The 14,594-nt window shown below is 42.4% G+C and overlaps 1 protein-coding gene across 1 annotated transcript; it reads right to left on the bottom strand.

Annotated features, from left to right (window-relative positions):
• Window positions 1-397: 397 nt before the first annotated feature.
• tmub1 (transmembrane and ubiquitin-like domain containing 1) lies at window positions 398-14,176 on the bottom strand. The gene is made up of 3 exons (XM_071362568.1): window positions 14,046-14,176; window positions 6,737-7,428; window positions 398-1,460 (listed from the first exon to the last, which is right to left on the bottom strand). The coding sequence occupies exons 2-3, from the start codon at window positions 7,381-7,383 to the stop codon at window positions 1,109-1,111; spliced, it is 999 nt and encodes a 332-aa protein (XP_071218669.1). The 5' UTR covers window positions 7,384-7,428; window positions 14,046-14,176; the 3' UTR covers window positions 398-1,108.
• Window positions 14,177-14,594: the final 418 nt, after the last annotated feature.

Raw genomic sequence — 14,594 nt, 5'->3', positions numbered from 1 at the left:
CAGGATTGTGTCGAGGCACAGATCTGGGGAACGGTACCAAATGTCCCCAAGAACACAGTGTCCTCCAAATTCACCAGAGTAGAGCATCCCGTACATGCGCAGAAGCTTCAGGAACTGTGCAGTCCACAAAGATGAAATTGCATTGAATCTAATCTAATTAATATAATCCATTGATTTACTGGGGTGCAGATAATCAATTATTCAAGAATCGATAGGTCATTTTAATTTGTGATATTTACCCAACAACTTCCCAAATCCCGGTCTTTAGCTTTAATAAATGAATGGTTAATATTGAAAATTAATTATAGAGCTTCAAGCCCAAAAACAAAGACTGATGCAAACCCAATGTTGAAATATTGAAAACCTCTTCAAAAGATGCACACACAAAAGCCAGCAGTAAATAAAAGAATGATTTAATAGAATTTGAATCTTTTCCTTTCAAAAGCCATATTTTAAACAAAAATTAGGCTTTCAGTCCCAACATACATACATACATACAGCACAACGGCAGTTGAACCTCCATCACTGCAGTGAGAAAGACTGCAGACAGGCAAACAGACAAATTGTCCTCTGGCCAAGTCCAAGTCCTGCCTCGAGTCAAAAGGGGGTTAGCCCCAAAAATAGACTCATCTACAGGCAAGCACCAACTAAACTGGAGGCGGTAGCATACCAGAATACATAAGAAAAGAAACTGTAATATTAGGATAGGCACAATGAGAATCGCTATACAGAAAAAACACAGGGAAAGAAAATGATCATAGCACATCCATCTGGTGACATTTTTCTTTACTTCAATGGAGCATTTGGGGAAGGAAAGTGTGACAGAAAGCTTGTTTCACAGAGAATAGTGGCCACGAAAGGAGGGGAGCTAAGTAAGGGTACATCTCGATAGTCTAAAATGGCCTCATCTCCCCTTCATCTGCACTCATGTGAAAACACAATATGGTAGACTAGAGGACACCTACTGAGGCAATAGCTGTCTGTCTTGCTCTTCCACATCATTGCAGATAAATAGAACGAGACAATCCGGAGCCACTTTTACTACTGCAAATTAACTAAGCTCATTAAGAACATCCGGGATGTAGCTCGTACCAAAGGGAAACTCACCTCAGCGGCGATAGACCGCAAACGCCACAAAGCTAAAGAAAATGGTGATGCCCACTAGTGACGCGGTGGCGGGTGCGGTGAAGAATTGACGGTACTGGATCTGGAAGTACCAGAGCACAGACAGCATGAGCACAAACAGGGGCACCATGAGGCTGCCCACGTTGAGGGCCACGTGGACCTGGTCGGCAGCCCGGGCCCCTGCTGGTGCTGCCCTGGTGGCGTGCTGGGAGATGTGGCAGTGCAAGACGCAGTTGTCAGCCAGGTTTAGCGAGGCCAGTGTCTGGCCATCGTCCTGAAGCAGCTGGCCCTGGTAGATGAGGCGCACCTGGTGCTCTTGACCGGCGAAGTAGGTCCTGAAGTGGGGTTGGGGAGAAAGGACAAGGGTTACATCAGAGTTAGGTAGTTTTCTGCTGGCCGCCATCAATCTCATATTGTGGTTAACCTCCGGGAAGACCACATGCAACACGTGGACAACATCTGCCGAGAGTGGTCTTAGACCAGATGATCTAGCAGATGTCATGAACTATATGTTGGAATGTATGCTTTATATGACGAGTTAAAGTAAGAAATTGCATGAATGTTGGCTATTATGTTGGACACTCACAGCGGTCCCCCAGTGTTTATGAAGTTAACATCTGAATTAAGTAATACAGACCACACTGAAGTGTCCTGGGATTTATTTGCGAGTCCGAAAGTCATGTAACAAGATAGAGGGACGATTGCAACTGCAATGTAACAACATCCATGTTTTTTAGTTTTTTTAAATGTTTTTGTAAAACATGCACCTTACATCAGATCATCTTGAAACTCTCTGTAAAGCCAACTTCCATCAAGGTTTAATTTGGTCCCCAATTTAATTGGTGGTATAGGCACATGTATATTTTATTACAAATCTCAAATTTGTGTCTACATTCAACTGGTTAAGGTTAATTGTGATATACACAGATTGTACAAAACATTATGAAGAACTGCTCTTTCCATGACAGACTGACCAGGTGAAAGCTATGATCCCTTATTGATGGCACTTGTTAAATCCACTTCAATCAGTGTAGATGAAGGATTTTTAAGCCTTGAGACATTAATTGAGACATGGATTGTGTATGTGTGCCATTCAGAGGGTGAATGGCCAAGACAAGATTTAAGTGCCTTTGAACAAGGTATGGTAGTAGGTGCCAGGCCCACCAGTTTGTGTCAAGAACTGCAACACTGCTGGGTTTGCGCTCAACATTTTGAGAATGGTCCACCATCAAGAATGGTCCACCACCCAAAGGACATCCAGCCAACTTGACACAAATGTGGGAAGCATTGGACACAACATGGACCAACATCCCTGTGGAAGGCTTTCAGCACCTTGTAGAGTCCATGCCCCAATGAATTAAGGCTGTTCTGAGGGGGAAAGATGGGGTGCAAGTCAATATTAGGAAGGTGTTCTTGATGTTTTGTACACTCAGTGTATGTAAAGAGTACAAATGCCCCTATTAGGGTGTGGTGCCTGGCCTTAGCCTATGCAGTATATTATTCAGGCTACCCTAAAGTACTTTACCTTCTGCTGAAATTATAATATTAGAAAAATGTTCCAGACGACAACAAATGTCTATTTCAGACTCAGTCCCATCCATAACAAAGGGTGTAATAACCATAATGGTTATTTTTTCTCTCCACGGTAATATTGGAAATTACAATATTTTCCAATGTATGATTTTTGTGTTCAGCAGAGCTTTCCTTCGAAATGGCTATCCATGTTTTTACCCAAGCCTTACGAACTCAGACTTTTGCTAATATCTCCCCAAAAATCTTGGCCATTCACATCCACAACGTCTGCTTTTTGGGGTATACACCCTCGCCAAGGGGGACTATAGAAACACACACCAAACGTTTAATGTATGTTCTGTTTGTCCATTCTCTCAGACATTTAAGTTGTGGTATTGCGTGGGGGTGTCACATCCATAATGCTAGAATTGCCCTTATATTTTAGGTTCTGCTGGGGTAGGATAGTTCATTAGGCCCAAATCTATGGATTTCACATGATTGGGAATATAGATATGCATCTGTTGGTCACAGATACCTTTAAACAAAAAAAGAAGGGGCGTGGAACAGAAAACCAGTCAGTATCTGGTGTGACCATTTGCCTCACGCGGCGCGACATCTCCTTCACATAGAGTTGATCAGGCTGATGATTGTGGCTTGATGTCCCACTCTTCAGTGCGAAGTTGCTGGATATTGGCGGGAACTGTCGTACACGTCAATCCAGAGCATCCCAAACATGCTCAATGGGTGACATGTCTGGTGAGTATGCAGGCAATGAAGGAACTGGGACATTTTCAGCTTCCAGGAATTGTGTACAGATCCTTGCAACATGGGGCCGTGCATTATCATGCTGAAACATGAGGTGATGGAGGTGGAAGAATGGCACGACAATGATCCTCAGGATCTCATCACGGTATCTCTGTGCATTCAAATGTCAATCGATAAGATGCAATTGTGTTCGCTGACCGTAGCTTATGCCTGCCCATACCATAAACCCACCGCTTGCCCACACTACGCCATACACGCTGTCTGCAATCTGCCTGGCATTCATGCAGTCAGCATGCCAATTGCACACTCCTCACAACTTGGCATTGTGTGAGAAAACATCACATTTTAAAAGTGGCCTTCTATTGTCTCCAGCACAAGCTTCTTGATATGCCACACCTGACAGGTGGATGGATTATCTTGGCAAAGGAGAAATGCTCAGCAATGGACGTAAACAAATTTGTGCACAAAATTTGAGAGTTTTAACTTTTTGTTTTATATGACGTGACAGTACATGTCACCTTTTATTTCAGGGTATTTTCATACCTATCTGATTTACTGTTTAGAAATTAAATCACTTTATGTATCTAGTCCCCACATTTGAAGGGGTCATAAGTGTTTGTACAAATTCACTTGGTGTATTCAATTTTGTCAAAAGTTTATTTGATTCCATATTCCTAGCACGCAATGACTACATCAAGCTTGTGACTACAAACTTGTTGGATGCATTTGCAGTTTGTTTTGGTCGTGTTTGGAAGTATGCTGTGCCCAATAGAAATGAATTGTTAAGTAATCTAGTGTCATTTTGGAGTTACTTTTATTGTAAATAAGAATAGAATATGTTTGCGCTAGATTAATGTGGATGCTACCATGATTATGGATGACCATGAATGAATCGTTTATAATGATGAAACTCAGACGCACAGTTGCAGATGCAATGACCATGCCCACAAAACAATTTTTCATATGATAATTATTCCTCAGTAACTTTATATAGTAAAATAGGCTCTGAGCTATGACCGTTTTTGGATAATTTACATTTACAACGCATTCGGAAAGTATTCAGACCCCCTTGACCTGTTGCACATTTTGTTACGTTACAGACTTATTCTAAAATGGATTAAATAGTCCCCCCCCCAATCGACACAATACCCTATAACAAAGCAAAAACTGTTTTTTAGATATTTTTGCAAATGTATTAAAAACAGCGATTGGCAGCGTTTAAAGCCTTGAGTCTTCTTGGGTATGATGCTACAAGCTTCTCACACTTGTATTTGAGGGGTTTGTCCCATTCTTCTCTGCAAATCCACTCAAGCTCTGTCAGGTTGGATGGGGAGCGTCGCGGCACAGCTATTTTCAGGTCTCTCCAGAGATTTTCAATCGGGTTCATGTCCGAACACTGGCTGGGCCACTCAAGGACATTCAGAGACTTGTCCCGAAGCCACTCATGCGTTGTATTGGCTGTGTGCTTAGGGTCGTTGTGCTGTTGGAAGGTGAACCTTCGCCCCAGTCTGAGGTCTTAAAGGGCTCTGGAGCAGGTTTTCATCAAGGATCTCTCTGTACTTTGCTCTATTCATCTTACCCTCAATCCTGACTAGTCTCCCAGTCCCTGCTGCTGAAAAACATCCCCACAGCATGATGCTACCCCCACGCTTCACAGTAGGGATGGTGCCAGGGTTCCTCCAGACATAATGCTTGGCATTCCGGCCAAAGAGTTTAATCTTGGTTTCATCAGACCAGAAAATCTGGTATCTCATGGTCTGAGAGTCCTTTAGATGCTTTTTGGCAAACTCCAAGCGGTCTGTCGTGCATTTTACTGAGGAGTGGCTTCCGTCTGGCCACTCTGTCATAAAGACCTGATTGGAGGAGTGCTGCAGAGATGGTTGGCCTTCTGGAAGGTTCTCCCATCTCCACAGAAGAACTCTGGAGCTCTGTCAGAGTGACCATTGTGTCTTGGTCACCTCCCTAACCAAGGTCCTTCTCCCCCGATGCGCAGTTTGGCCAGGCGGCCAGCTCTAGGAAGAGTCTCAGTGGTTCTAAACAGGTGTGTGCCTTTCCAAATCATGTCCAATCAATTGAATTTAACACAGGTGGACTCCAATCAAGTTGTAGAAACATCACAAGGATGATCAATGGAAACAGGATGCACCTGAGCTCAATTTTGATTCTCATAGCAAAGGGTCTGAATACTTATGTAAATGTGATATTATTTTTTTGGGGGGGGGGGGGGGGGTCATTAAATTTGGAGATGGGTAAACTTTGAGAACCTCCATCTCCTTAATATTTTGAAATTCAGGTCCAAAACGTCGCTTTCTGACCACTTCTACCATGGGCAAACATGTATGGAAGGTTTTGTTCAAATCAAAGGGGGTGAGGTAAAAGAGTGATTGAATTCATATGGAACGTCCCTTAGTAAATCGAACCCTAAAACATAAACAATGGTTTCCCACTTTGAAATAAGCTACATAGTTAAGGGCACCACATTATAAATTGTACACCATCTTCAAATGAGACTCAGCAGTATGTTGCCACAAGCAGCAGTATTTTTATTTGGAAATACTCTTTCGTGTTTTGGGTATTTTGAAACACACAGCGCAAAACAACTTGTCTTCTTTAAATAGACGTAGCTGTAAATGCCTGCCAATACTTTCTAAATGCATTTAATACTCAATTAAATATAGGTGTATTTTCACATAACCTAATCTTAATGCTTTTTGCCAAATGTATTTGAAAGTAATTGAAATATAGTTCTATGAACGCAGGTCTGATTGATACACACCCACCCCTTCACCTCTGCCAGCCTCAATAGTGGTCGGCACCAGTGTGAATCTATGTAAACACACTACCCAAATCTTAACCATAGGGATTATATTCAAACCATCTTACCACAACCCACAAATCCCTAGTTTCTGCCTCAGGATTTGGAAGACTATTAAGTCGATTCCCTTGATGCTATAAGTCAGCATAAAAAGCCTCCTGAAACACCTTGAAACACCTTGCCAAACACCTTGCCAAACACCATCCCCAAGGGCTAGAAGGAGACACAGAATGCTGTGAGACGGCTCTGCAATTTCAACTGTTGAGAATGAGTTAGCCTTGCACTTGGTTAATCCCTGCAAGTCTCTACATAAAGGTTCAATTACATTTTTTTTTAAAGACATGTTTAAACTTGCAGATAGTCCCTGGAAAAAATAGGGGAAAGTGTAGGTGTACTTGTATGGTGGGTAAGCCGCCCTCTTAACTAGGAGACCAACCAAATTGAATGCATGTCTCAGTGTTCATATGAATGAATAGGCCAAATGCAATAGATAGATACAAACCTCAAAAGAATAGGTACCTTTTGATGTAACCAATGGTGTCCTCAGGCTTGACCTGGGCCATCCTCTCTGTGTCGTTGAGGAACTTAAGACGCAAGACCATGTTCCTCTCGGCAGCGGCAGCAGTATCCACATCAGGGAAGTGGCTGTCACTTGAGGCACTGTCTAGTGGACTCGGGGTGGGGAAAGAAGGGGAAGGAGAGGGGCCGGCTCCAGCCTGGCCACCTCCGACGCCCTCTCGGTGTCTCATACCATCCCTCCTGAAGCCCGACCCCTCTTCTTCCAGAAGGCTGCTCTCTCCACCTGCCCCCTCTACTCCCCTTTCTCCACCCCCCTCAGGAATCTGTCCTCCCGCCTCTGCCTTACCTTCTTCCCCCAAAGGTGGGGTCAGGCTGACCAGAGTGGTTGTGGTGGGTGGCAACTCCGGACTGTCGCTGTCATTGGTGGTGATGTTATTGGGAGCCGGGTGCTGATCGGAGGGGCCGGTCCGGAGCTGGAGGGAGGAAGAGACTGAAGAGGAGGAGGCGGAGGTAGGGGGTGTGGTGAAGAGGTTTTCAGGGGGCTCGGCCGTGTGCGTGGAGGCCCAGGCAATCACCAGTACCAGCAGCAGGAGGACCGCCCCAAAGAGCAGGGTGACCTCGTCCCCCACCCCCTCGATTAGAGCCATACCCAGGCCGGGGGTCCCACACTAAGGCAAGGTTTGACTAGGCACCTGGAACAAAGGGGGAGAGAGGAAAAGGATTTGGTTGGGGCTCAGTCTAACACATACTAATTCATGTAGGCAACATTCAGAGGTGTTCAGTTCTTACGGCACAAAGTCTACTCAATTATGGATTGTTAAAATCATAAATAAAAACCATGTTTCAAAACAGAAATTGCACTATTCAGAACATTTCTCCATGACATCTGAAAAATAGGAGCATCTAAGATAGATTGGTCTGACTGCGTACTGCTAATGGGCGTTACTTGCAAGAGGAAGTTGAATTGAGTTCTTGAGCTGCAATGATTGTGGGGGGCATGGTAGTGGCTGTGGCCAACATTTTTAAAGGCCCTCTTGGCCACAGAGACAATATTTTGCTTTTTAAAGCAATGATACACTTTTTGTCTTGGGGCTGAGATAAAACATTTCAGCTTTAAAGCTAATTTCTTGATATTCTTTTTCATTGTGACATGGCTTATCCTGTGTTCTTATGCTATCTAAGCAACTCAAACATTTTAACAAAATTGCGGCCACGTGCCACAACATTTTATGAATTTTAGATTCTTTCCAACTGTCTAGTTTTCAATTTGTGACTGTTAGATTTCAAAGATTCTTATTCAAAAACATATTGCTCCATTATCTTTTTTACATACTTTCTGTTTTTAGTAATATCAGGTTACACTGACAATGTTTACCATCAAGAAATACCAATACATTCTTATTTTTTGGAGTGGCGGCAACTAGGCTTGGGCGGTATCTAGATTGTCATACCGACCTTGTGCCATCACGGGCCATCCCACCAGACAGGTGTACCATATCAAGAACCTGATTAAACAGCATGATCATTACACAGGTGCACCTTTTCTGGGGATAATAAAGGGGCACTCTAAAATGTCCAGTTCAGTTTTGTCACAACATAACGCCACAGATGTCTCAAGTTTTGAGGGAGCGTGTAATTGGCATGCTGACTGCAGGAATGTCCACCAGAGCTGTTGCCAGAGAATGTAATGTTAATTTCTCTACCATATGTTGCCTCCAACGTCTTTTACGAATCAGATCAAATGTTATTGTTCACATACACATGGTTAGCAGATGTTAATGTGAGTGTAGCAAAATGATTGTGCTTCTAGTTCCGACCCGTGCAGTAATATCTAACAATTTCAGAACAACTACCTTATACACACAAGTGTAAAGGAATGAATAAGAATATGTACATAAAAATATATGTATGAGCAATGGCCGAACAGCATAGGCAAGATGCAGTAGATGGTATAGAGTACAGTATATACATATAAGATGAATAATGTAAGGTATATAAACATAATATAAAGTGGCATTGTTTAAAGTGACTAGTGATACATAAATTACATCCAATTTTTAATTATTAAAGTGGCTAGAGATGAGTCAGTATGTTGGCAGCAGCCACTCACTGTTAGTGATGGCTGTTTAACAGTCTGATGGCCTTGAGATAGAAGCTGTTTTTCAGTCTCTCGGTCCCAGCTTTGATGCACCTGTACTGACCTTGCCTTCTGGATGATAGCGGGGTGAACAGGCAGTGGCTCGGGAGGTTATTGTCCTTGATGATCTTTTTGGCCTTCCTGTGAAATCGGGTGGTGTAGGTGTCCTGGAGGGCAGGTAGTTTGCCCCCGGTGATGCGTTGTGCAGACATCACTACCCTCTGGAGAGCCTTGCGGTTGTGGGCGGTGCAGTTGCAGTACCAGGCGGTGATACAGCCCGACAGGATGCTCTCGATTGTGCATCCGTAAATGTTGAGTGTTTTTGGTGGCAAGCCAAATTTCTTCAGCCTCCTGAGGTTGAAGAGGCGCTGTTGCGCCTTCTTCACCACACTGTCTGTGTGAGTGGACCATTTCAGTTTGTCCGTGATGTGTACGCCGAGGAACTTGAAACCTCCCACCTTCTCCACTACTGTCCCGTCGATGTGGATAGGGGGCTGCTCCCTCTGCTGTTTCCTGAAGTCCACGATAATCTCCATTGTTTTGTTGACGTTGAGTGTGAGGTTATTTTCATGACACCACACTCCGAGGGCCCACACCTCCTCCCTGTAGGCCGTCTCGTCATTGTTGTTAATCAAGCCTACCACTGTAATGTCGTCTGCAAACTTGATGATTGAGTTGGAGGCGTGCATGGCCACGCAGTCATGGGTGAACAGGGCGTACAGGAGAGGGCTGAGAACGCACCCTTGTGGGGCCCCAGTGTTGAGGATCAGCGGGGTGGAGATATTTCATACCCTCACCACCTGGGGGCAGCATGTCAGAAAGTCCAGGACCCAGTTCCACAGGGTGGGGTCGAGACCCAGGGTCTGGAGTTTAATGACGAATTTGGAAGGTACAATGGTGTTAAGTGCTGAGCTGTAATCGATGAACAGCATTCTTACATACGGTTGAAGTTGGAAGTTTACATACACCTTAGCCAAATACATTTAAACTAAGTTTTTCAAAATTCCTGACATTTAATCCTAGTAAAAATTCCCTGTTTTAGGGCAGTTAGGATCACCATTTTATTTTAACAATGTGAAATGTCAGAATAATAGTAGAGAGAATGATTTATTTCAGCTTTTATTTCTTTCCTCACATTCCCAGTGTGTCAGAAGTTTACATACACTCAATTAGTATTTGGTAGCATTGCCTTTAAATTGTTTAACTTGGGTCAAACGTTTCAGATAGCCTCCCACAAGCTTCCCACAATAAGTTGGGTGAATTTTGGCCCATTCCTCCTGACAGAGCTGGTGTAACTGAGTCAGGTTTGTAGGCCTCCTTGCTCACACATGCTTTTTCAGTACTGCCCACAACATTTCTATAGGATTGAGGTCAGGGCTTTGTGATGGCCACTCCAATACCTTGACTTTGTTGTCCTTAAGCCATTTTGCCACAACTTTGTAAGTATGCTTGGGGTCATTGTCCATTTGAAAGACCCATTTGCGACCAAGCTTTAACTTCCTGACTGACGTCTTGAGATGTTGCTTCAATATATCCACATCATTTTCCTACCTCATGATGCCATCTATTTTGTGAAGTGCACCAGTCCCTCCTGCAGCAAAGCATCCCGACAATATGATGCTGCCACCCCCCTGCTTCACGGTTAAGATGGTGTTCTTCGGCTTGCAAGCATCCCCCTTTTTCCTCCAAACATAATAATGGTCATTATGGCCAAACAGTTGTATTTTTGTTTCATCAGATCAGAGGACATTTCTCCAAAAAGTATGATCATTGTCCCCATGTGCAGTTGCAAACCGTAGACTGGCTTTTTATGGCGGTTTTGGAGCAGTGGCTTCTTACTTGCGGAGCGGCCTTTCAGGTTATGTTGATATAGGACTCGTTTTACTGTGGATATAGATACTTTTGTACCTGTTTCCTCCAGCATCTTCACAAGGTACTTTACTGTTGTTCTGGGATTGAGATGCACTTTTTGCACCAAAGTACGTCCATCTCTAGGAGACAGAATGCGTCTCCTTCCTGAGCGGTATGACAGCTGTGTGGTCCCATGGTGTTTTATTTGCTTACTATTGTTTGTACAGATGAACGTGGTATCTTTAGGCGTTTGGAAATTGCTCCCAGGGATGAACCAGACTTGTGGAGGTCTACAATTCCTTTTCTGAGGTCTTGGCTGATTTCTTTTGATTTTCCCATGATGTCAAGCAAAGAGGCACTGAGTTTGAAGGTAGGCCTTGAAATACATCCACAGGTACACTTCCAATTGACTCAAATGATGTCAATTAGCCTATCAGAAGCATCTAACGCCATGACATCCTTTACTGGAATTTTCCAAGCTGTTTAAAGGCACAGTCAACTTAATGTATGTAAACTTCTGACCGACTGGAATTGTGATACAGTGAATTATAAGTGATATAATCCATCTGTAAACAATTGTTGGAAAAATTACTTGTGTCATGCACAAAGTAGATGTCCTAATCGACTTGCCAAAACTATAGTTTGTTAACAAGACATTTGTGGAGTGGTTGAAAAACGAGTTTTAATGACCTAAGTGTACTGGCGTTTCTTGTTTTAGTTTCTGTCTGTAGGCTGGGAGCAACAAAATGGAGTCGTGGTCAGATTTGCCGAAAGGAGGGCGGGGGAGGGCTTTGTATGCGTAGCGGAAGTTAGAGTAACAATGATCCAGAATTTTGTCAGCCCGGGTCGTGCAAAACCACCAGCTACAATATATGCAGCCTCAGGATATGTGGTTTCCAGTTTACATAGAGTCCAATGAAGTTCTTTCAGGGTCGTCGAGGTGTCTGCTTGGGGGGATATACACGACTGTGATTATAATCGAAGAGAATTCTCTTGGTAGATAATGCGGTCGGCATTTGATTGTAAGGGATTCTAAGCCAGGTGAACAAAAGGATGTGAGTTCCTGTATGTTGTTATGATCACACCATGACTCGTTAATCATAAGGCATACACCCCCGCCCTTCTTCTTAACAGAGAGATGTTTGTTTCTGTTGGGGCGATGCATGAAGAAACCGGGTGGCTGTACCAACTCTGCTAACATATCACGAGTGAGCCATGTTCCCGTTAAACAGAGAATGTTACAATCTCTTATGTCTCCCTGGAAGGCAACCCTTTCTCGAAATTTGTCTACCTTGTCAAGAGACTGGACATTGGCGAGTAGTATACTCGGGAGCGGTGAGCGATGTGCCCGTCTACGGAGCCTGACCAGAAGACCGCTCCGTCTGCCCCTTCTGCGGCATCGTTGTTTTGGGTCACCTACTGGGATTCGATCCATTGTTCTGGGTGGTGGTCCAAACAGAGGATCCACTTCGGGAAAGTCGTATTCCTGGTCGTAATGTTGGTAAATTGCGTTGCTCTTATATCCAATAGTACTTCCCAGCTGTATGTGATAAGACTTAAGATTTCCTGGGGTAACAGTGTAAGAAATAATACTTTAAAAAAATAAAATACTGCATAGTTTCCTAAGAACGCGAAGCGAGGCGACCATCTCTGTCGGCGCCAGGTGTACGGTGTAAGTGAATTTGGCAGTACATCCAAACAGCCTAACAACCACAGACCATGTTCATAGCATCGTGTGGGCTAGTGGTTTTCTGATGTCAACGTTGTGAACAGAGTGCCTCATGGTGGTGGTGGGGTTATGGTATGGCAGGCATAAGCTACGAACACAATTGCATTTTATCAATTGGCAATTTCAATGCACAAAAATACCGTTACGAGATCCTAAGGCCCATTTTTTTCTTTTACATATCTGTGACCAGTCATGTGAAATCCACAGATTAGGGACAAATTTACTTATTTCAATTGACTGATTTCCTCATATGAACTCTAACTTAATAAGTAATTTACTCAGTGGTGTAATTTTACTCAGTGGTGTAAAGTACTTAAGTAATAGTTTCAAGTATTTTTTATTTAAGTCTTTTTGGGGGTATATGTACTTTACTATTTATATTTTTAACAACTTTTACTTTTCACTACATTCCTAAAGAAAATAATGTACTTTTTACTCCATTTTCCCTGACACCCAAAAGTACTCGGTACATTTTGAATGCTTATCAGAACAGCACAATTGTCTAATTTACACACTTATCAAGAGAACATCCCTGGTCATCCCTACTGCCTCTGATTTGGCAGACTCACTAAACACATGCTTATTTTCCAGATGATGTCTGAGTGTTGGAGCATGCCCCTGGCTATACATAAATTAAAAATGATGGCATCTGGTTTGCTTTATATAAGGAATTGGAAATGATTTACTTTTGATACTTTCGTATATATTAGCAATTACCATTACTTTTGGTACTTAAGTATAAAAACAAATAATTTTAGACTTTTACTCAAGTAGTAATTTATTGGGTGACTTCCCCTTTTACTAAAGTAATTTTCTATTAAACGGTATCTTTAAATTTTACTGAAGTAAAAGTAAAGATACACTTGCCCCTTGCCAAGCCATAATTGTAAATAAAAATGTGTTTTTAACTGACCTGCAATTATTATGCGTACTTGTCTTGTACATTCAAACAGTCATGACAACTGTGGGGTCAAAAAGTCCTGCTATGTGGTGTGATCGGTCTCTCTGTGATCCTGAACGTAACGATAGGCTGGCTATAGGCTATTTATTGGTCAATATTTATTGGATACAAAGTAAGTAGTTAACTGACCTACCATAAATTCTGCATTAGTAACTACCACCAACTAGTTAGTTAGTTGTAGTGAACAAGGTCGTGACTACACACTTCGACTAACTTACACTAGAAAGCAAACACAAACTATCTAACGTTAGTTTGCTAACAAGCCAGGCCTAGTTAGTTACCTAGCTACGTACGTTCACAAGTTCCTTAACCACTGGCTCTACGAGGGCAGTTGGTTAACTTTAACTTATCTCCTGCAAACTCGCTTAGCTAGCTAGTTAGCTACCTGCTGGCGACGATAGTGTGTAACTAGTACAGCAGCTAGTTACCTAGACTAGCAAGCATCCGCCTAACCCTAACAGGTAGTCGTCATTCGTCAAATATCCCAACATTTCAAGCCATAGTAGCTAACTACTAACTGTAGCGGCTCTAACGGCAAAAGATTAATCAACCAGAGTTTAATGTCAACCAAACTAACGACTAGTGTTACTACAACGATACTAAAACAAAATATATGCATAGTAGAACTTACTGTTAACATTTGAAATAGCATCATTGTAGCTAAATCATTATCCAATTTGATGTGCACTTCCTTACACCAGCATTTCGTCATCAATATTAAAAAAGTACTTCCGGTTCACGGAATTTCAAAATAAAAGTTCCGCTCGTAATAGTAATTATTCAGTATATATATATATATATAATTATTATGTGTATATATATATAATTATTATGTGTGTATATATATAATTATTATGTGTGTATATATATATGTGTGTGTGTGTGTGTGTGTGGGTATATAAACAAAAACAACTGTCCAAACATTAACAATGATTCATATTTGTTCATATTTATGTGACATTTGCATTATTTGCGGGTTTTAAAACATTTTCCAAAGATAAATAAATTCCCCCAATGCATTAGGCCTATAAATTACATGTTGGCTTTAAGAGACAAAAATATTTTTATGTGTCGATGTAAAAGTGGGGTTGGAAATACTCATTAGGGTCTTCTAAACAGCTTCTACCCACAAGCCATAAGACTCCTGAATAGCTAATCAAATGGCTACCCAGACTATTTG

This window comes from Salvelinus alpinus, chromosome 23, assembly GCF_045679555.1.
Source record: "Salvelinus alpinus chromosome 23, SLU_Salpinus.1, whole genome shotgun sequence".
In the NCBI taxonomy this organism is placed as follows: domain Eukaryota; kingdom Metazoa; phylum Chordata; class Actinopteri; order Salmoniformes; family Salmonidae; genus Salvelinus; species Salvelinus alpinus.
This window is presented reverse-complemented; position numbering and strand designations above follow the sequence as displayed.